We start from the raw sequence: 21,133 nt of genomic DNA on the forward strand, positions 1-21,133 counted from the left end.
TGCTGAAAAACAAGGGTTTTTTTTCAAAAGACTTCAGCTAGCGGAACATTAACTCCCCAATAAACTCTGATCCTCTGCATTCAGTCTCTGTTCCACAAATGCAACAGGCTATGAATATTCATTTATTTTAATTCACCACCATAAACAATAAAACAAGAATTGTATTAAATGCATTTAACAGTAAGGGAGAAAGATCTGCTTTATAAGCTTTCCTTCCACTGCATAGCAAGCTTATCTGACAGACAAAATATGTTTTGGTCTGCAAGAGCCATGGGCCCTGTTATTGTCACACCAATACCAATGGATCACTGGTACAGGTGTCACAGTGGTTATAAAAAACTCTAAGTACAAATGCTATTATTGTTGATGGAAAATGGGAAACACCATGCTTCATGGAGATACTGCACATTTCCATACAGTATCCCATGTCGTTTTTATAATAGATATTGTAGGAAAAGCACTTTAATCTAGACCATGCATTTAATGTAGACAGAATTAGTGAAATAATTTAGAAGTTTATCACAATCTTCTTCCATTTGAAAGACTCCTGAGTTGCAAAAAACACACAAGAGCCTGTAACTGAAAGTTTTCCTGAACTTTCTGAACCTGCCCCTTTTCATTACAAGAAAGGGTTTTTTTTCCTGTGACCCACCTCCCCCTAATCTTGCATCCTCTTTTAACTTTCATTCTGGACTAGTAACAACAGTTTTTTGGTCAAAGTATGAAGTTGAAAAGACAACATAAACCTAAAGTCCTACACATAGCATAGCTGTTTGATGTTTAGAGCTATCTTTTGTTCCTATAAACATAAGCCACAAGCCTTGTGTGCTGATTTCAGAGTAGCCAGTGAGAAGGAAAAGAAGAACAAGCCCATTCTGTGGACAGAACACTATATTAATACCCTTTCCTCCTGCTCCACACAGAACACAGTAATTATTTTTATCTCATTCAAAAGTTAATCTGAATCCAGGACCACTTAAGAGAAAATAAAACCAAACAACCACATGTAGTTTGCACAGAGATAAAATGCCTTTTTATTCTTATATTAAAAGTATCTCAAATTCAAAGTTTTAGATCTATTGTACCCAAACTAGTATCTCCACATTTACAGTTTCCAAGTCTTTCCTCAGCTTCCCTCAGTACACACTAACATTGCTCAACAACAATGAAACTCCACTAGTTATTTCATTTCCTAATTTTCCTGCCTTCACATAACAAACTGAATACATTTCACATAAAGCATCTCTTCCTTTTATTGCTGTCAAAAAATCTCTCTTCTACGCAAACCATGTAAGATACACTTGGCACTATTCTTGAAACCACGCACTTTCAAAAAGTAAGAGTGCTCATGAAATGAAGTATGAGTAAAAAAGATGGCTTGAAGGAACAATTAGGATGCAAGGAAAGCCACTAAAACAGAATTTAAATGCATCTGTGCTCCATTCACTGCATTAGCGCCACTTACTAGTAACTACACATCCACACAAATAATTTCTCCTGCAACTTCCAAAATTAAAGCAGAAGTTATTATTAACTCTGAAATTAAGTTTTTTAGTTTTAGTAGACATAAGAGAAAGGAAATTAGCAAGCTCATTCTCTGAGCATTGTTAAAAATCATAAGGGTCTACAGACAAAGTGTCTCTCAAAATCCCCAGGGGCTTTTTCCGAAGCACCACAGAGAGCAGATGGCCAGAATCAAGTCTGCAATTACCAGCCTGGCCTGGCAGTCCCACAGATCACAGTGATATTCTTTTTGTGGATGAGGAGTAAGCAGCTTAGGAGATGCAGACAACTGTTTATTGCAGGCAACTGAAAATGTACGTATGCACTCAATTTTGAAACCCATCATATGCTCCTTCTATTAACTTTCATTTCACATTTAGGTCCCCCTTTTTTCTTTAACATTTTCTTTTCTGCTACTGAAAGCTTTTCAAACAAGGTGGCAGGAAATTGATAACGTGAACAGTACGATAGAACTGACTATACCCAACCACTGACAAAGGCACAAACTTCATGAACTGTATTGTTGCAACTTTCCCCCTCTTCATCTCACTCTGAGAAATCCCCAAAGCAGCTATTAAAAGCATGCAAATAGTTACTAGTTAACTGGTAACAAATGCTTATCAAACCTGTGATTCTATCAATGTGCCAGCCCTCTCCCTGCCCCCAGGAACAGTTGTTCTGCTCTTTTTAGCCAGGATAACATCTGATGAGGAGGTGCTGTTTCATTTCCTCTCCTTCCTCCCACCCTTCAAAAATGAGGAAGCCATCAAAGCAGGAGAAGGGGAAAAATACATTTTTAATTCAAAGGCTGCATCTTAAAATACTGTTGTGCAACATTTGGGTGAGTCCGACTGTAAATCTATCTACATACATATACACACAATACGAGTGCTTTATTCCACCTGCATTTCTAAAAAAAGGCAATAAGAAAGCAATAAGGTTTTTCTGCATTAACAACCATTGACTATTTCAGTTTTACACCCAAGAATTTGAATGAAAATCTTTATTTTACCAAAGATAATAAAGGTTTAGAAATGAAAGTAAGCAGAAAGAAAGCTATGAGGACTCTCCTATCAAGTTCCTTTCCAACTGACAGATGCAACAGGAAGACGGCGGAAAGGATTTCTTCATGTGCAAAGAGGCCTGACAGACTAACTCTGAGGCATTCAGACCTCTCCTTAGGAATGCTTAGCCCTCCTATAAAGAATTCTGTCTTATACATTGACTCAGCATTCCTTTCTTTAGGAACTTCTACTAATTCTTCCTGTTCCTCATTTCAGCCTCCTTTTTAGAAAAAAATTACCAGGTATAGAAAGGTGCTGCAGAAAAGTATACCACAGTCCCACTTATGTTACTTCAGTCTTATTGGGACATAAGGCTGTGCAAGTATAAAACATCAAGCCTTATTACTGCCTACTCTCTCATTCAGACTAAATTCCAAGGACACAATCCACTGGAAGGGTGCTATGCTGCTACTTTAGAGGGCTGAATCCCTCCCTGGTAAGATCAGCTTTGAGTAACAATGATTTAGTCCAAACTAAGTTATTTGGATACTAGAGATTCTCCCTAAAGGTCTTTGTCTATCTATCAAATGCTATGCAGTAAAATGTAAACATATTCCCACCAGAAGAAAGAAATGAGAAGAACACAACCCATCTTCCTCTCAGCTTCAATGAGTAAGCTTTCTTTACTGACACACACAATAAATATCAGAAAGCATTTTTCTTTCACCAACTCCCTCTAAAAGTCTTTTCTGCTTTTACCATTCATTTATCAAGTGTTCTGTACAGAGAAGTAATATCCTGTACTAATCTGGCACTTCTTGTAACTGCCATTATCAAAAAATCTAACACAAGTACTGTCTTTGTGGCAGAGATGAAAGTTAATGCACACGACTCATGCAGAAGTAAATTAATTAAACCTCACTGAAGCAATTACTTGATCCAGCCGGTAAACAAGGAACTGCATGCTCTCAACAGCTTTTGAAAAGTATTATGTTTTGGGGAAACATAGCTTTAAAACATTTTGTATTGTTTCTCTCTCAGAAACACCCATAACTTAAGTGTCAACTCACCTTCCACACTATCAGAACAGGAGGTACCAATCCCAGTGTCCCCGCTGTCGGAAGCTATACTGTGTCTTCTGACAGGATTGCTTTGACTGCTTGATGAAATGGTTGTGGACTGCCACAGGGATTCAGTACCAGGTAACCATCCCACTGAGGAATAATCTGAGCCTATAAAGAAGGAAGCCAGAAGTCTGTCATTACTGATACAGTACAGAACAAACAACAACAAAATATTGATCAAGATAAAACCTCAATCCTACGATTCATAGCTCAAAGCTCAATAAGACTCTGAAAGAGTTTTGGGGTTTTTTTGTGGTGTTTTCCTGTTTTCTTAAGTTAAAATCCTTTTGCCAGGTGGAAGTTGCCCAACAAGTTCTTGCAATACATATTTACATATTTTATTTATATATATTTATATTTTAAAACATGACCCTTACACCGTTTTTGCAGTAACTTCAACAAGACATTTACTGTAGGATTCCTATCCTATTCTATCCCATTCCTAGTCTTAGCTCACAGATTTTTGCATTGAAATACAAATCAGAGAGATTGAAGCAAATTTTAGGACAGGAACCAGTTCAAGATTTGGCCTGTGAAACACATTAATTTCCAACTGTGCATAAAACATGTGGCCTAAGTGGTACAATAAAAAATCAGCAATGAAATCATTAACACTCATATCTAAAGCAATTCATTATGTTTCACTATTATCGGTAGTTTTCAGTCATCAAAAGATAAGATTTCTAACTCAAGTAGGCACACATTAGCTGTGCACAGCTGAGACATCTATTCATCTAGTGGTTTATTTCATTTTGGCTCTTTCACCTTTAAACAATTATTAAAATACTAGCTTTTAAAGCATAATTCAGAGCAGTCACTAGTTCCTCTGTTCAAAGAATTCTTGAGAAACATGGCCTACTTTATTGTCTGTCTTGAGGGCAAATACACCACAGAGTGCATCACAAATTCCAATAGCCAATATCCAAATCTGAGCACTGTTTAAAGGCAGAATACTGGTTATCATGTTTGCATGCCAAACTTGAAGGGAAATACAAATTAAATTTGAAAAGAAAACACAGCCTAGCCTGCTCTTGGTTTTATATATTACCACATTCATACGTCCCCCTTTAGTAGTTAGCTTTCAGCAGGAAATGACTCATGAAGAAGTATCAGTTCACATACTATGTCTCTTACACTACATGTGGTTATTTTTAGGTCATTTGAACATTTTCAGCAGTGCTTAAAGCCCTAAAAGCAATTTGTCTCTGCAATAACATCTGCAGATCACTGCTATTTCCAGCTATACTTGTTTCCCAGTAAGTTAAATAGTTTAGAAAAGGATGTAAAAATTAATATCTGTCTGTATATATCTAGTCTACCCAACATATGAATACATACATCCTATATAGAAGACAAACCACTAGACCCAGTAGCCAGAGTAGTAACAGCTGCTCACCAATTCACTTGCAAATTGAAGAATACAGTACATGCTTCCCTACTGTAACTTCCTTACTATATAACTGTAACATGACATCTAAGATAGTCTGCTTTCTGTAGGTAGGTTCCTGGAGGTCTTACATACGCCTATCCATCTCGTATATCTCATCTTCATTCTCCTCTTCGGTTACTGCCTCTTCTTCCCTTTAACACACTCTTGTATGCTTTCTCAGCTTTGAGAATCTGTCTCATCTCCTTTCCCTTCATTGTACTTTAGCCATACCTTCTATGACGTATTTCCTTTCGGGGAGGAAAAGCAAAAGGTTTAAGGCAGAAAATGAATTACTCCCTTGAGTAGCTTTCAAGTCCAAGGATGAGGCAAATGATGAGAGGTGCCAAGAATGAACCCAACCGCCTGTGCCTCACTAGTCACGCCCTGTATGGAGGTCCCAGCCAAGATTCTAAGCAAGCACCACTCCAGGTGTCCTCCTTCATACCATCCTCCTCTGTGTCATCATCTAATGTACTGAAATTTGATAGTTTTGCATACAGCTAATGTGACACTAGGACATTTCTTCCTTTCCTACCATCCAGCACATTTTTCACTGAACACTCCGTCTGCTTTGGGAATAGTAATTTTTTCCACCCCTCCCTTTAAATAGGTTTGTCCTCCACAAGAGTTTACTCCATTCTTCAAGCTACATCTAGCTATTACAGTAAAGTTGACTTATGGGAGCCCACACTAATTAAGTCAGAGACAGTTCTGCTTTAGTAGACATTTAAAACACATTTAGCTTCATTTACCCTTTATTACGCTGTTCTCCACAAAATAACTCTTTAATGCCATAAAAGCTTAAAAGTGAGCACACAATTGTTAAAAGAAATGCAGCAAGTAATGCTACCACTGCTGCACATTAAACCAATGCAGCATTAAGTGTCAGACTCTTTAGATCACTTGGTTAGACAATTGTTCAGTATGTGAATCTATAACCATCTATACACAGCCTCCCAAAAGGGAGAGACACTTTTCACTTCCGTGGAACTTGGAGAAATAAAAGCTAAAAACACGACTGAATGAGATTAACTTGAATAGGAAAGAACATTTGGAGGTCACCTTCTCTAATCCCCAGCAAAAAGCAAGGCTAATTAAATCAGACTGCTCATAGCCCTGTCCAGCTGAGTCTTGGAACACCTTCAGCGACATAGATTCCACAACCTCTTTGGGCAGCTCATTCCAGTATCTAATCAGTCTCCATGCAAAGAAAACTCTCTTAACATCTTAGAGTCTCATGTTCTAAATAAATCATTGCAATACATTCCAAATGATCCAACAATACAGTGCAACAAGATTTGACCAAAAGTGTTAACATACTAGAGGTGGTAGATATCTTTATCTATATCTTTAGGTACAGTAAGTTGAGGAAATAAAAAGCATCACAAAACACTTTACTATATTCTATGCTATATATTCTACTACATAATACTATATATTCTACTATATTCTACTATTTTCAATTTTACACCTACATGCACACAGCTTGGAGACACACCAAGCCCCAAGGGTGGTACACAGGTCCAGGAAGACTTGCTGGAACAACAGAGAATTAATGGAACACTTTCTGGAGCATCTGGCATCCAGGGCAGGTAGTTCAGCATTTCTAAGGGAACTCATGAAGACCGATTTCTTGAGCTGGTAGGCCCTGAAGAGGTACCTGCTGGTACACATCCATAGCTGTATACAGATCAGCATGAGGCCAGAAAGAATTTATTAGCTTTGGCTCAGCACAGACGCACCAGATCCCATCTGGCTCTCCAAGGAAGTACTCAAGTCTCTCTGCATGGTGCTCTGGGCTCCAGAAGGGTCCCCGCACCCAGGTGCTCCCTTCTCCCCATCCCTCATAAGGCACTGCTGTGCCCAGGAGCAGCCCCCAGTGCCACCCCTGGGATCATGCCATTCCCTTACAGCTGGCCTGTAGGCAGACACATGGACCTCACCAGGCCAGGATGGGGCAGAAACATCTCTTTCCCTTCTCACTTGCTGGGCTTCTACTGTTCAGGAGCAGTCTCTACATTTAAAAGGGATATATGTCCCAAGAAACAGAACTGGTTTAGAATTTGAACAGGTAAAGAGTATTTGCTTTTTAATCTATTTTAGACATGCCAACAGAACATGGCTGAACATGACCACTTCAAGGAATGCTTTCTCTCTGCCTTCTACAGAAGTCCTGACATTAAATAAGTTGCAATTTTTTAAAAAAATATTTAATGACATATCAGGACTATACACTTCCATGTTTAATGGCTCATTTGCATCATTGTTTTACATCACTGACCTAATGGTGATTCTGCATCATAAAAAAGTATAAAAAAATCAACTGTATGTGAAAAGGAGCTTGGCAAAGCTAACTTAACCCATCCCCATAAGTAGCCAAATAAAAGCAGTGAGATAGTAGAAACAGACTCAATGAAGTCTACAGGTAGTAGCCTGTTTGAAGTCCTGGAGAACAGACCCTCTCCCCACTGCTGAGGGAAGGTAATTACTCAAGCTGCAATAAAAAGAAATGTAACCTACAAAATATGACCTTGTAAGTCCAAGACATTTAAAAATTCATTTTCATTTCATTAATTGAAACTGACCTTCTGAGCCAAGTTTTGAAGAATCACAAATCACTATACACCCAGTTCTATGCTCCTAATCTCATTTTCAACAACTCTCTGTAAATATGTGATCTTTTAAGCAGTGAAGAGCTAAAAGGAACAAGTGTAAGACAAGGAGAAGATACTCAAGAGTCCTCACACTGCTCAAATGCTTTACTCCACTGCTCTGACCTCAAATCTGCCACTGAAACAGTGTCCATCTGCCCCAAATACAATGGAGTAAGAAAAGCATACAAAAATTTCCAACAGGTATTTGTGCTGCTAAATTGTATTTTACCACCTGACTGTGATGATTCCTTACTGAGTCAGGAAAATCTACCTTTCATAGGATTTAACAGAAATGGAGGAAAAGTAGCATCATCCTATTTGTCTGTAATTTCCAAACACACGACAAATAAAATTTATCCAAGATCCCAAGCAATTCTCAGAAGCCACTACCTTTGTACTAACAGTTAACTTGTCTCTTTGAATTTGTCTAGTTAAGTACACCAACATATCACTGTGTTTCCAGTCTAGGCATTTAAAACAGATCAGTTAACAACTAAGTATGCGAAGTGCATGAAGTAGATCAGGAGAGAACAGTTGTTGAAATTTCATTCCACAAAAACTTGTATCATTTTCTGGGTATCACAGAACACTGCCAGCTACTGCTGGCAGGAAGACATCTAGTTAATTCTGGATCATTTTCACTCCTAATTTCAGTGGCATGCACAGACCCCACACAATCTACACATATAAAATACTAACACCACTGTCATTACATTTGATTCCTAAAACACTTCCAACATGTTTTACTGGAAAAAGTGTTATTTTAAGTGATAACTATGATACTGTTGTCTTACCCAGACACAGAATAGAAAGCAACAGCAAAAGACTAAACTGAGTCTCACAGCAGATGCATCTTAACTAGATTTTTCTACTCCATACCATGGCTTTGACATAAATTGTGACCAGAAGTGAATCACAAGTAGAAATTTATACAGTCAAACAACTCTGAAGGGGACATCTCACTACAGTACTACCAAAACTGACAACTATGAAAGCTCATTCTGGTCACTATGGAGATGACCAAGCTGTAAAACAGTGTTTCACACTATGATGGCACTGAAGCCTGCCTGAACCTCTTTCAAGGAAAGTCCCTATCTCAGCCTACACACACTGACAAAGTTATTCAGTTCACCCTCACCATCAACTCTACCTAAAAACCCTACTAATTATGGTAGAACATACATAGTATCTGAAAATAAGTCAACCCACCTTCAATTCATTTCCCTCCTATCTACTCATACAGTCCCCTGACATTGCTGAACATGTCTCAGCTGCAACTTCTTCATCCCCCACCCCTTCTCAAGTTGTTCTTCAAGGTTTCACAACCTCTCATCTGCACTCTCTCCCTGTCCCAGAGGGCTAAGTAATCACACATCTCTTCAAAAGATGAAGTCTACGAGCAAATCCACAAGCGGCATCTCAGTGAACTGCTTGCTGCATTGTAGGAATAAACTTCACTTCAGTTGGAAAACATTTATGTTTACTCCTCATAGCTGCAAGATCATTACTGCTGAAAGATTAAAGAAAACCTCACTTTGGTATGTGCTTTATTCTCTCCCAATAAATATTCTATTTTTCCAGCTGCTGGAAAGACAACAAATACTGAGAAAAGGAAACAAACACAGAGGACCTTAAAATGCAAAAAAGCCCCAAACCTTTTCAATAAGTAGATGCAAAAGTACATATCATACTTTCAACTTTTTTTTTAAAAGCTCACAGACAGCTGATAGAATGGTGCAACAGCAGCCTCCTTCAAAGGTGAAGCAGAAAAGCTGAGTTAATTCAATCTAATATCCTGACAGTAAGAACAACCAGACATAAAAAAAGTGTTCCTTGCAGACAGAGGCAAAAAGAAGTCTTATATGGACAAATAAATCCTCTTGAAAATAATGTTAAAAAACTAGCATCCCAACCCCAATACCTAGGCAAATATTTGCTAGGTGCACTTCATCTCTATGATCCTTCTGGAAAACAAATTTCAACTTTCCTTAACAAGAGTGTCCAAAACAAGTTCCAGGTATACAATGCGACCTTTTCTCTCCCATGATGATCAGTACACTGGTATGAGAGGGCTTCTGATGCTTTTGGGGAAGATGGTCAGATAACAGTTTCAAGATTCCTTTCACAAATACTTTGGAGGTGGTTAAAGCTCATGGCTCTACCAGCTGGCCATGAACTAAGGCACCAGAAGGTCCTCTAGTCCCTCCTCTCACATGAATCCAGCTGACAGGAGGTGGGTGAATAGCTTCATCTATGTGCAAAAAGGAACAGAGCAAAGTGGGATGAAATGACAGCTCTCAGTTTTCTCATTGCAGTTTCTTGCATCAAGATCACTGAAGTATGATTCATCCCGAAGACTCATCCCCTTTATTAGTGTGCTTTCCTGACAAAGCCTGCAAGCTATTTAACTAGCTCTCCTAGTTTTTCAGTTGGAAACTGATTAGAGCAATCTTAAGTAAGAACATAAAAAATGTACTGATATAAAGGGAAGCAAGGAAAAGAGGAATGTAAAAGTTTAACAAGAAAAACATTGAGACAACTTTCCAACCAGCATTTTTACTTGTACGGTCTGATAGTAAACAGCCTGGCAAAGGCCTGCACCTACCCTCTGTATCACTCATGCAAAGAAATTCACTTACTAGAGAGAGAAATATACACATCACAAAATAGTAAAAAATTGAAGTAAAAGAAAGAAACTCAAAAAATAAAAACTTCAGAATACAATCCTCCAAGTAAACATACACCTGACTGGCAGTATCAGTAAGAAGAACCTGATTAGGGTCATATTTTAAAGGAATATAGACTTGTGCTCCAATTTCTCAAACACGAAATATTAAGCATATTCTGTCACCAAACCTCAGACTTCTTTTGCCTCTGGATAACTTCATAAAAGTTAAACTGTTTTGGTTTTTCCCCACCATAGACGTGGCTGAATGTACAACCTCTTATCACAGGTAGCTATAGTTATAAAACCTTTTGTCTTCTATACAAAACAGTATTGCACTGTGAACTTCCACAAGTTACACAATTTTTATGTTTTTACAAACGTGCACAGGACCTTACAACAAGTTAAAGTTTCTCATGCATGAAAGTATGCAACTGAGAAGAAAGAATGGGAATTAAGAATAAATACATCCATTTCACAGATGAGATGGGAGAATCTTGCCATAGCAGTTAAAGACAATATCAGGTAGCTCACCCTCTATAGTAACCCCCCAGAGCAGAGTCCATAGACAGCAAGAGGTGTCCAGCTCTGTCTTTCCATCAGAGGGTCCAGCTGGCTAGCTTATGCCACTGGCTAAAATGGGCTTGAGCAAAGAATGCTCTTTGACATTAGAGCTAATTGGATCTAGCAGTCAGCTGCTATGCAAAGGCTGGTCACTTTTCCCAAACACGTATTTGCTTCTGCTTCCCCAGCTTAAGTCCTGCCACTCCAGACTCCACAGAAAGAGGTTCAGGAACAAACTGTTCCCCCTTAAAAAAGATATCTGCTAATTTGATTTGCTAAGCTGGCTCAGCAAGGGGTCAGACTAGAAAGAGCGCCAAGGACTGAGTGAGACCGTACAGGCACGCTTCTGATGCCTAGCAGCAACTAGCTAGTAACTAGGCTTAGCCCTAATGCCAAATTGCACATTAAGGCAGACTCTAAAATGGAGTGAGATAGACATAAATCTCCACTGGCTTCACTGTGGAGCACAAAACCTGTTCAAGCAGCAGAAAGCTGTGTTTAACACAGCACACTGCTAGCTATAAAACTGGCAAATCCTTAGACTGACAGTACATAATACTGGATGCAGCCTCCCTGAATTCTATTCTAGAAAGAATGTAAAACAAACTCAAATTTGGTGCTCATTTAACGATTTTCATACAGACAGAATTTAGCTGTAGTTATTTAATATCAACCCAGTGATGAAATTCCTACCCGAGTCAGGGAAAAGGTTTGCTTTCATTTCATCACTGATAGAAGCAAGACCAGGAATTCAGTCCAATTGTTGATGGCACTCCTGTGAGTTTCCTGCTTCCAGATATAGCATTTGCATAAAACACAACTTCAAAATACAAACTGCAGATGTTTCTTATTTCACATTTGGCACACAGACTATATGTATTACCTCATGCCTGCTATGCTGGCTTGCCTCTTTGTCTTTGGACTCAATGCACTATTCACCCCACAGAAACATAAAATTATATTTTTAGTTTCCCTTCCCTATAGTAACTGCAGAGCAGAAGGCTAAATTTTAGACTTGGTAAGTTTATCACAATATAAAGCAGGGAACATCTAGGAAAATAAACACATTAAATTATGCTTGAATTTAATATAAACTCTGAAAAGCAAGCCCTAAAACCAAGCAGTCAGTTCCCTGCCTGTTAAAAAGCTGTGCACTTGTAGGTGACCAGCTGAATCCTTCTCCCACCAAAGAAAAAAAGCTACTGATCACAAATTATCACCTATGTTTTAGATTTTCTTGCAGCTTAGCTTCACTGATATTTAAAACCACGATCAGGTAAGTTTTTGTCCAAATTGTTTGTCACTTTTTTTTTTTCCAGAACAACCTTTGTCCTCCCTCTTTCTGTTTAAAGAGTTAATCTTCTCTATGTATGTGGAGAAGTGTTCACAGCTGCTAAAGTGAGTCAAAAAAACACTAGATGGTCTTAAGCAGTTCCCACACTTACCAAAGTGGATTAAATAAAGGAGTCTAGTAGTCTTAAATTTTTAAAAAGAATGTAATTTCTCCTCTCCTTGTAATCATATATCAGACCTAAAGATATCTCTGATGCTAAAAATAAATAGTGAACAGACCAAAAAAAGGCACAAAACATTTTGTTGAAGCGTAACAATGCTAGAGTTTTCTCATTGTTTTTCAGAGAGGTCTAACATGCATTATATACACAACATGATTTACTTTTAACATGGATGTACCAGAGACCAAGCCTCCAGACTATAGCTTAAGTGCACGCTAACAAAATTATGCACATCTCCATCCCAGAATGGTAGGGGCTGGAAGAGACCTCTAAAGATCATCTAGTCCAACTCCCCTTCTAAAGCAGGTCCACCTAGATCAGGTAAGGGAGCTCCTGCATCGTTAAATTTGGATTAAGAAGATGAAATTCTGGGTTCACTTAAGTTACTAGGAGACCGGCTTTTGAAATCTCCAGTGCTCTTGTCACAACATACCACATATCCCCAAGCTCAGCTTCTTAGCTTCCACGCATACCTATTTACTATAAGCAAGGACAATACTCTGGAAGTTACAAAGAAACAGAAATAAACTACAAAAAAAAGAAAAAAAAAAAGAAAAATCCTTCACACTATCAACCGTACCTAGGATCCTTCCAGACAAAACCAGTACTTACTGTGTTTCCATCTTCTCAACTACAATGACTTTCCACATAAAACTTTACAATTACTCTACTGACCACACAAAATTCAATCAGTTTGGTATTTCGGATCATGAAGCAAACAGAAAAAGGTTAAGATTGCAACTGTTAACTTTATGGAAAAATAAAGTCTCTAGCAAAAAAAGTCATAAAGTTTCTAATAATAGTATTTTCAATGCCTTTCAGTGCTTCTACCTAGGTCACTATACTCCCACTTTGTTTTCTTACTACCCACAGAACTATCAGACCTTTGATCAGTGCTAATCATTGAACTTTTCTACAAAGCATTAATTCTCACCTGTCTCCAAAGAATCAGAATTGCCAAAAGACAGAAATAGCTTTGCTGTACAGTAAGAATTCACAAAAAAAAAGGATACCGTATTTTAAAGAAATGCATACCTGAAAAATGTCTTATTTATCCCAAAGCACTTGAAAAAGTTGCAGCTTTCTACACCATCTGGAAACTATGCTACCAAAGGAGTAAAGCAGACATAAAAAGCAATGATACCTTATAAGGAATCTCAGATCTGACTCCAGGATGATTAAAGAACGTTTCTTGTCTGAATACTACACCACTGGTCCCTTAACACATTAGGAAGTTTAAAGTTTGAAAACTATCAGTTGCTTTTCTATTTGTATTTGCTAAGTCTGCTTCAGGAAGTTTAATCAATAAAGAAGCAGCATGACTTTTCCTTGACACTACTTACGTTGCCCTTCCTTAGCCAAGACAGAGATAGTCTCCTACTACCTCTCTAGTCATTATCAGTTATTCTGGACCTGTTTCAAGGTATTCAAATCCACTAATTGCTGGAAGCTACACTGTCCAGCAGAATTAACATCACTTTTTCCTGATCCGCTCTCTTAAATCTTCCTTGGCCTTCACAGTAAGTCTGAGGATTAACTATGTACTTCCTGATGTCATCAGCAGTGGCGAAGGAAGACTCTACTAGGAGATTTTTCCACTATCTATCAGCTGACTCAAGAGCCAGCCCGTTTGATTCCAGGTATTCCTCACCTTCTTGACACCAGCAAATATGTATGCATCCTGCAGCAATGTCTCACACCAGGTCAGGCAACTGTAAACTCTCCTTTCAGTATTTAACTTCAGTATTCTTCTGTTCCAGCTTCCCAAATTAACTTGCTATAAGACTGAAAAAGTACATGGGAAGCCGCAAGGATAAATGAGCAGAGGTGCCCAGAAGGGTAGGAGCAGTTAGCTGTTAGATTATCTTAGCTGTAAAATGAAATCATGTCCTGCAATCCACCCACACATATCCCTTTAGGCAAAAAGGAAGAGTTTACCTATCACATCTTCCCACATCTCAGGGACTACCATACCTTGAGAAGAAGAAATTAATATATTAAAAAGGCAAACTGTTGAGAATTTTTATTCACAGTAACACTTGATTTTTTAGAGGAGCCCTTTGATTCTCAAAAAAACAGCAAAGATCTCTGTGCAATGAGGACGGAAAGATGCAGTACCACTTACAGCATGTCTGGCTGCAGAGAAATAGGTCACTCGAGTGTAGCTGTGCAATCAATAGGATATTCAAGCCCAGGCACCCAAGACAGATGCAGCAGACAGCAGTGCCTGGGGAAAGCTAACATCCTCAGAGGCGATTCCATGGGTGTCAGCAGTTTCAGGGCACACAAGGGATGACAGGTCAAGGACTAACACAGACCTAAGCACACTTGTGAACATATCTACACAACTTGTCCTCTACTGCATGTTCTCCTCTAGCCATCCACCTCTGGGCCTCTGCAGACAACCTACAGTCTCCCCTCTGCCACATTTAGAATCTCCTCAACTTGTCCTAGGCAGCAAGAAACTCATGTGCAAGGCAAAAACTGAAACCAGAACCTTAGTACAATCCACCTTCCCACATCTTCTCCCAAAATAAACTTAAGGGCTATAAGTAGTACTATTCTAGGTCTATGCAAAGAAATACCGAAAACATAATGATTTCTTCTTCAGAAGTTGTACAGGGTACAGGTCCCCAGGTGCTGGCATGGAGGGCTGTGGGGCAGCCTCTGGGAGGAGAAGCCAGGGGTGCCCAGTGCCAGATACTGCCTGTTCCAGATGGCTCCAGGAGGAGACGTCTGGGCCCCGCAGCCACCATGGTAATGAAAACACCTGAGGGAAGGTGTGTTTAAGGAAGGGCAAGTGAGGGGAAGGGTTAAGTGTCAAAGACAACCCTCCAAGCCCAGAGGGGAGAACAGAAGGGGGTAAGAAGCAGGAGCTCTGGGCAGCTGAGCAGAGATTCCGTCAGACCCAAGAAACACCAAGCTAGAGCACAGGAACAGCCTGAGGAAGGAGCGTGGAGAGGAGCTGCCATGGACTGACCCCATGGTCAAGACTCTTTTGTCCATGGTGGTAACTGGTTAGCAATTTCCCTGGCAATCTCCCTATCTCCATCTCAACTCACAATCTTTTCCACCCTACTTTCTCTCTTTATTTTGATGAAGAGAGGGAGCATGCAAGCGGCTGGGTGGGTGTTTGGCAGACAGACAACATCAAGCTACCACAGAAGTCAGCAAGAAAGACATTTTTTTGAACCACAAATGCCTGGCTAAAATCTTAACATAAATAATTTGGAAGTGTAACAAGCAGTATTTGGTGGTCCTGCTCTGGCAGGGGGGTTGAACTCGATGATTTTGAGGTCCCTGCCTACCCTTAACATTCTGTGATTCTGGGACATAAATTCAAGGTCTTCTCCAGAGAGACTATGAGTGCTCTTACCCTATATAGAACTTCCTTCAACCACCATCCCCTAGCACAGATGTGACAGCTTAGACTGCTTTTTACTTTATACTTACTCTGTACAACTATTTAAAATTAATGCATTCTTCTCAAAGTCATTAAACTAACTACTGCTTCCTTCCATTAAATTTCTAAAAGCACAGAATTACTGAAAACACAGGTCTATAGTCAGTCAGCAAATGCTAAGCATACAGGCAACATATAGGAGATTAGACCAATTGCTAATCCTTAAGACTAGAGATATAGTAGACCTTTAAATCTATCACACTTTTCTTGCTAAGCAGTTAAGACATTCATCTTTTGTACACATTAAAAGAGTGAATAATATGTCCATAAAAATGTATTTCCTGAAGGGAGGGTAAAAAAAAAAAAAAAAAAAAAGCACTGCTTTTGAATGGAAGCAAAGAATTACTGGTCACCACCACTCCAAATCTAAAGGTCATTTCACATCACTACAATCCGTGAAAGATAAAAAAGGCCATTCTAGCAGCCAGAATATCACATTTTTAAGCTCAGGTAATCAGGCTTTATAACACACTCTACCTACATACACCTACATACTTCCAATTGGTAAAATGCTTGAAGTCTACCCTTGGTAACAATTGCCTTGCCCAGCCTGCAAAGGCAAGTCTGCCCTATTGAGATGTCCCAAGCAGAATAATATCCCAGTAACAGACAAATAAAACTTGTTACAGAACCGAACCACTGGGTTTCCGTCCCTTCTCCATCCCAAAGGATGAAAGCATGTTATCAGCCCCACCCTCCCTACCTTGGCTGTGTTGTGAAGCTGTCTGCAAAGCCCATGGTCACCCCAAGGAAGCAACGCCCCACGAGCCTTACAATGTGTTGTGATCTTATTGCCGCTTACACTTTGATTGTGAGATCCTTATCTTTCAAGACTCACCTATGTCAAAACTCACTGACAATAATGGTTACATCTGAGAACATAGGTGACTTCTGAGATTTGCCTTACAAATAAACCATATTGCCAGGCCTCAGAAGCAGAGGGATGCAGGCTACTGGTTCTAGAAGGTGGCAGTCACACCCTTTTGTGCACCTTCGTTCTAGTTTTCACTTCGTGCTTTTGTCACTTAAATAGATACTAGCAGGCAAATATCAGCAGCGGTCAGCTATGGGTAACATTGCACAGCAGAATAAAACTTCACTAGAAGTGCTGCAGTTTACTGAAAGGAGTAAATACTTAAAACTGTGTTTGTTTCACTTTCCACAGGCATCTGTTTGACATACATAGCGGAACTGAAGGACTGTCTGCCCCAGAGGAACACCACTCTGATGAACACTTTCATAGTCTTAAGAGTAGTGAATCAACTGTGAATTTCAAAGGACAGACTAGATGAATAAGCAAAGGGCTTGAAACGCTGCAGCATAGTGGGTAAGTGCTGTCCTTTACCAAGGTATAACTATGCTGCAAGGTTTTCATAAACAGTCTTCATTGTTCTACATATTAAACTAAGTCAATCATACACATTCCAAAAATAGAGACAATTTTTCAGAACAGGTACTGAGACTGTAAGAAGACAAATTTATTTTGCATAGGAAGCAAACTTAGTTATTAAATCCACTGGTTAAATAAGAAACATCTACAAAAAAAACCCCCATAAATCACAGCAGCATGCAAACAGGACAGCATTTTTTTTTTTTCCAGAGAATGCACTCCTACTGAACCGAAAAGAAACAATCTGGTTATGCCAAGAGGGAATAAAACTAAAGGCCACAAATTAAATACTCCAAGAAGTGTCCTTGCCTGTTACAAGAAAATCAGAATTCATTTGCATTTATTACTGAAAATCTGACAACTCCTCTGTGTAAATAGTTAAGAGATTTCTTCAGTAAGCATTGAGCTTTCACAGAATCTTAAGGGTTGGAAGGGACCTCAAAGATCATCTAGTCTAACCTCCCTAGTCACACAGGAATCCATTCAGGTGGGTTTTGAACATCTTCAGAGAATATGCCTCAAGAAGCCCTCTGGGCAGCCCCTTCCAGTGCTCCATTACCCTAACGGTGAAGATGTTTTTTCTTGCATTTCTTTGGAATCTCTTACATTCTATATTGTAAAGAAATCATAAGATTAAAAAATAATAAGATACCCATATCCACAGACAAGTAAAACACAACTAGCAAAATAGAATGCTTTTCAGTAATAAACACAGCTTAACAAGAACTAACAAATTATGTTATGCTCCCACACCAATATTTAGAAGACAATCAGGATCCATAGCACGTAGTTGCCATTTAAGAATTAAACATATTCTGGAAAAAGAAAAACACCTTCAGCTTGAAAATTATGTGCTTAAACTTCTGCTGCTTAACAGGACACTAATGTTCTGCCACAGAATACTTCTCTCACAGACAGCTTCCTTCTCACAAAGAAATAAAAAAAAGAAAAAACCCATTAACACCAAAACCAAACATACCAAAAAGAGTCTACCCTGGCAGTAATATAAGCACAGTATAAGGCTATCACTCCTTCACTAAATACCTGCATGGACCTAATTAACTTCCCCTTCTTTAGAGGGGTTACAAACCTCATGAAATATCTCCGACTTTTTCAAAGTAAGACTGATGAAGGAAGAGATTGCTGCATCAGAAATAAGGCACAGATATCTCACGGTTACACCTTCATCTACTTGCTTTCTAATTAACCATCACCTTCAGTTAGTCTATCACATCTCAACTTAGAGATCTTTCTACAAATTTTGCTACTTTACACTTCTACTGCTTACACATAAACATATATTTTAAAGTTCATATTAACCCTGAGTATTTAAAGGAAAGAGAGGATGGGAGAGAAGAAAAAAAAAAGGAAATACGGGAAATTAGTTACCAAATCTTAAAGACAATTCTTACAAAAGAGCAGAAGCAAAACATTCATCCAATAAATGACTGATGAGAATGGCTGATAAATTCAATACAGTACTAAAACTCTTAATTTGACCCTTAACAAAAGGAAAGAGGTGTTTAAAAAAAATGGCACAAACCAAAGTTTTCTGAGAAACATGAAAAATGAACACCAATCATAGTAACGATCTGAAGTTGGTGCCAGTACATGCTTGTGATATAACATCGTAATATTCTTGCCCCCAAACACAAATAAGCAAGAACTGAAACATCATGAATTCCTGCAGTTTCCGTTACATTAGCTGAAATCTCTGTGCTTAGTGTTCAGAGTGACCACTATCTTTGCAAGCTGTGGTACCAAGATAATTTAACCCCATTCTTTTGCAGGAAGCATTAAAAAAGCCAACCAAAAAAACCCCACCACACCAACACGTCAACAAGGCAGATGTGTTATGCATAGAAATTAATAGCTTAACAGTACAGAAAAAAGGAACAAGGTTTTCTTTCTCATTATAAGGAACATTAGACTACTTGTAGAGATTCGGGCAGCTGCTGAGAATGTCTTAGCAGCTCTTGTATTTGCAAGAGAAACCCTGACACTCAAAAGCAAAACCGTTCTGACATTTACATACATCAGCTAACTGTATACACATTATGCAGCCATATTTTGCAATCCCAAAGTTAAAATATTACTACAAGTTTCTGAAAAGAAAAAACATTCCAACAGTAAAAAATAAACCTTTCAATGCGTGTAACGGTACAGCAAAACCACAGACCTTCACTGTGATTGATTACTTCAAGAAGTCAAAATATCGCAAAATATTTGCAAGAACTCTGCCAGAGAAAAGCAAGTGATATAGCAGGAAACATCTTCAAATCCTGAAAAGAACATCGAAAGAGAATCGGTACCTATTCTTACCTGCCCAAAATTAACGCTCAGACGGCTCTGTAATTAATCCACCTATTTTTCTTCACCAGGTCTAACACCCTTCACGGTTGAAAGTTAGCCGGTCGCTTAGAGGGAGGATGTCTCCCCAGTAACAACCTAACTTCAAGCGCACAATTTGAACGTATCCCTGCCAACTTGCAGGAACTGGGCTCTAATTAATCGAGAGACGGGAAAGAAGGGGGAGGATAAAAATAAATAGGACTCGACCGATTTGTTGCAGTCTAAATGTAAAAAGGAAATCATCAAGGAAAGCAGGCTTCCAGCCTCTGCCTCAGGGTGTACCAACAAAATAGAGCAAAGAAACAAACAAACACATTTTAAAAGCCTAAAACAAGGAAATGGATTATGTAGGTTAAGCTCAGCTTTTATCATCCGCTACGAGGTCCAGCTAAGCAAATACCTAGCTCCCTGGCCGGCCCGACGCGCCGACCGGGGCCGAAGAGATGGGCCGGCCCCCGCGTCCTCTACCGAAGGCCCCGCCGCCACGTTCCCCCTTCGCAGAGCCAGGCGGGGGATGAGCGAGGGGGGCCGCAACGCTTCCCGCACGCGGCGAGGAGGAAACCGCTTCCTCAGAACGTTTCTACAGCGAGCCGGGACGGGGGATGGGAGGCGGCGCGGCCCGGCCCGCCCCAGCTACACCAACGGCGTGGCCTCTGTGCCTCCCCCCAGCCCCATCCCTTCCCGCCCCACCGGGACGCGCGGGCGGCGGCTGGGCCGGGGGCTCCTTACCAGCCTTGTAGCCGCGCAGGCCGATCTGGGAGTGCAGCCCACCCCACATGGTGCCGCGCCGAGCCGGGGAACCGCCGCTCTCCGGCGGCGCGGAGCTCCGCGCTCTGCGGCGGGCGGCCGCGGCACGGATGGCCGGTGGAGTGGCCACTCCCGCTGCCGAGGGAGGTTAGCGGAGAGCCGTCGCCGCGGCGGGGGCTGCTGCCTGCCCCAGGATCACCGCAGCCATGGTGCCGGGCCGGGGCCGCTAAGGACGGAAGAAGCTCACCACCCCTTCGCAGCAGACAAAACTTGCTTTATTGCGTGACCGCCGTCTGCCTCTCCGGCGCTAGGAGGGAGGAGAGCGAAGCGGGGCGGGGTGGAGACAGGGGCGGGAGCTCCGCAGCTGCTGCTTGGGGACGAGCCGCTTACATAACCCAGCCCACAGGGAGGGGGCGAGGGGCGAGTGGCCGTGGGGGACCGGAGAAGAGAGTGGCTGGCCTGCCTCGCAGGCCGCGACTTAGCGCCTCTGCAGTGCCGGGCAAGGCGTCCCTCATGCCCCATTCAAGCCTCGCTAGGGTCGCAGAGATGGTTTGGGAGCTGCCGTCGGCTTCGGGTTTGTTAACTTACTCGTTCCCCCGCAGCCGGCCAGGCGGGGATGCGCCCCCGACGAGACCCGCGCTCCCGCTTCCAGCCCCCTTTCCCTGCCATCGGGGAAGGGGACGGTTAGCAGCGGCGTGTAGCTGTCACCAGGGAAACACTTCAT

At 40.6% G+C, this 21,133-nt stretch overlaps 1 protein-coding gene across 2 annotated transcripts in view; it reads right to left on the minus strand.

The window, feature by feature from the left end:
* Positions 1 to 20,699, minus strand: part of CEP85L (centrosomal protein 85 like) — a 113,484-nt gene extending 92,785 nt beyond the window's left edge. For both annotated transcript variants that reach the window (XM_061990586.1, XM_061990584.1), the window contains exons 1-2: positions 20,392 to 20,699; positions 3,578 to 3,739 (exon numbers count right to left, since the gene is read on the minus strand). In XM_061990586.1, coding sequence (XP_061846570.1) covers positions 3,578 to 3,739; positions 20,392 to 20,440 — 211 coding nt within the window. In that variant the 5' untranslated portion in view covers positions 20,441 to 20,699. The remainder of the gene's footprint in view (positions 1 to 3,577; positions 3,740 to 20,391) is intronic.
* Between the last annotated feature and the right edge of the window lie 434 nt (positions 20,700 to 21,133).

Source organism: Colius striatus, chromosome 2, assembly GCF_028858725.1.
Source record: "Colius striatus isolate bColStr4 chromosome 2, bColStr4.1.hap1, whole genome shotgun sequence".
NCBI lineage: Eukaryota > Metazoa > Chordata > Aves > Coliiformes > Coliidae > Colius > Colius striatus.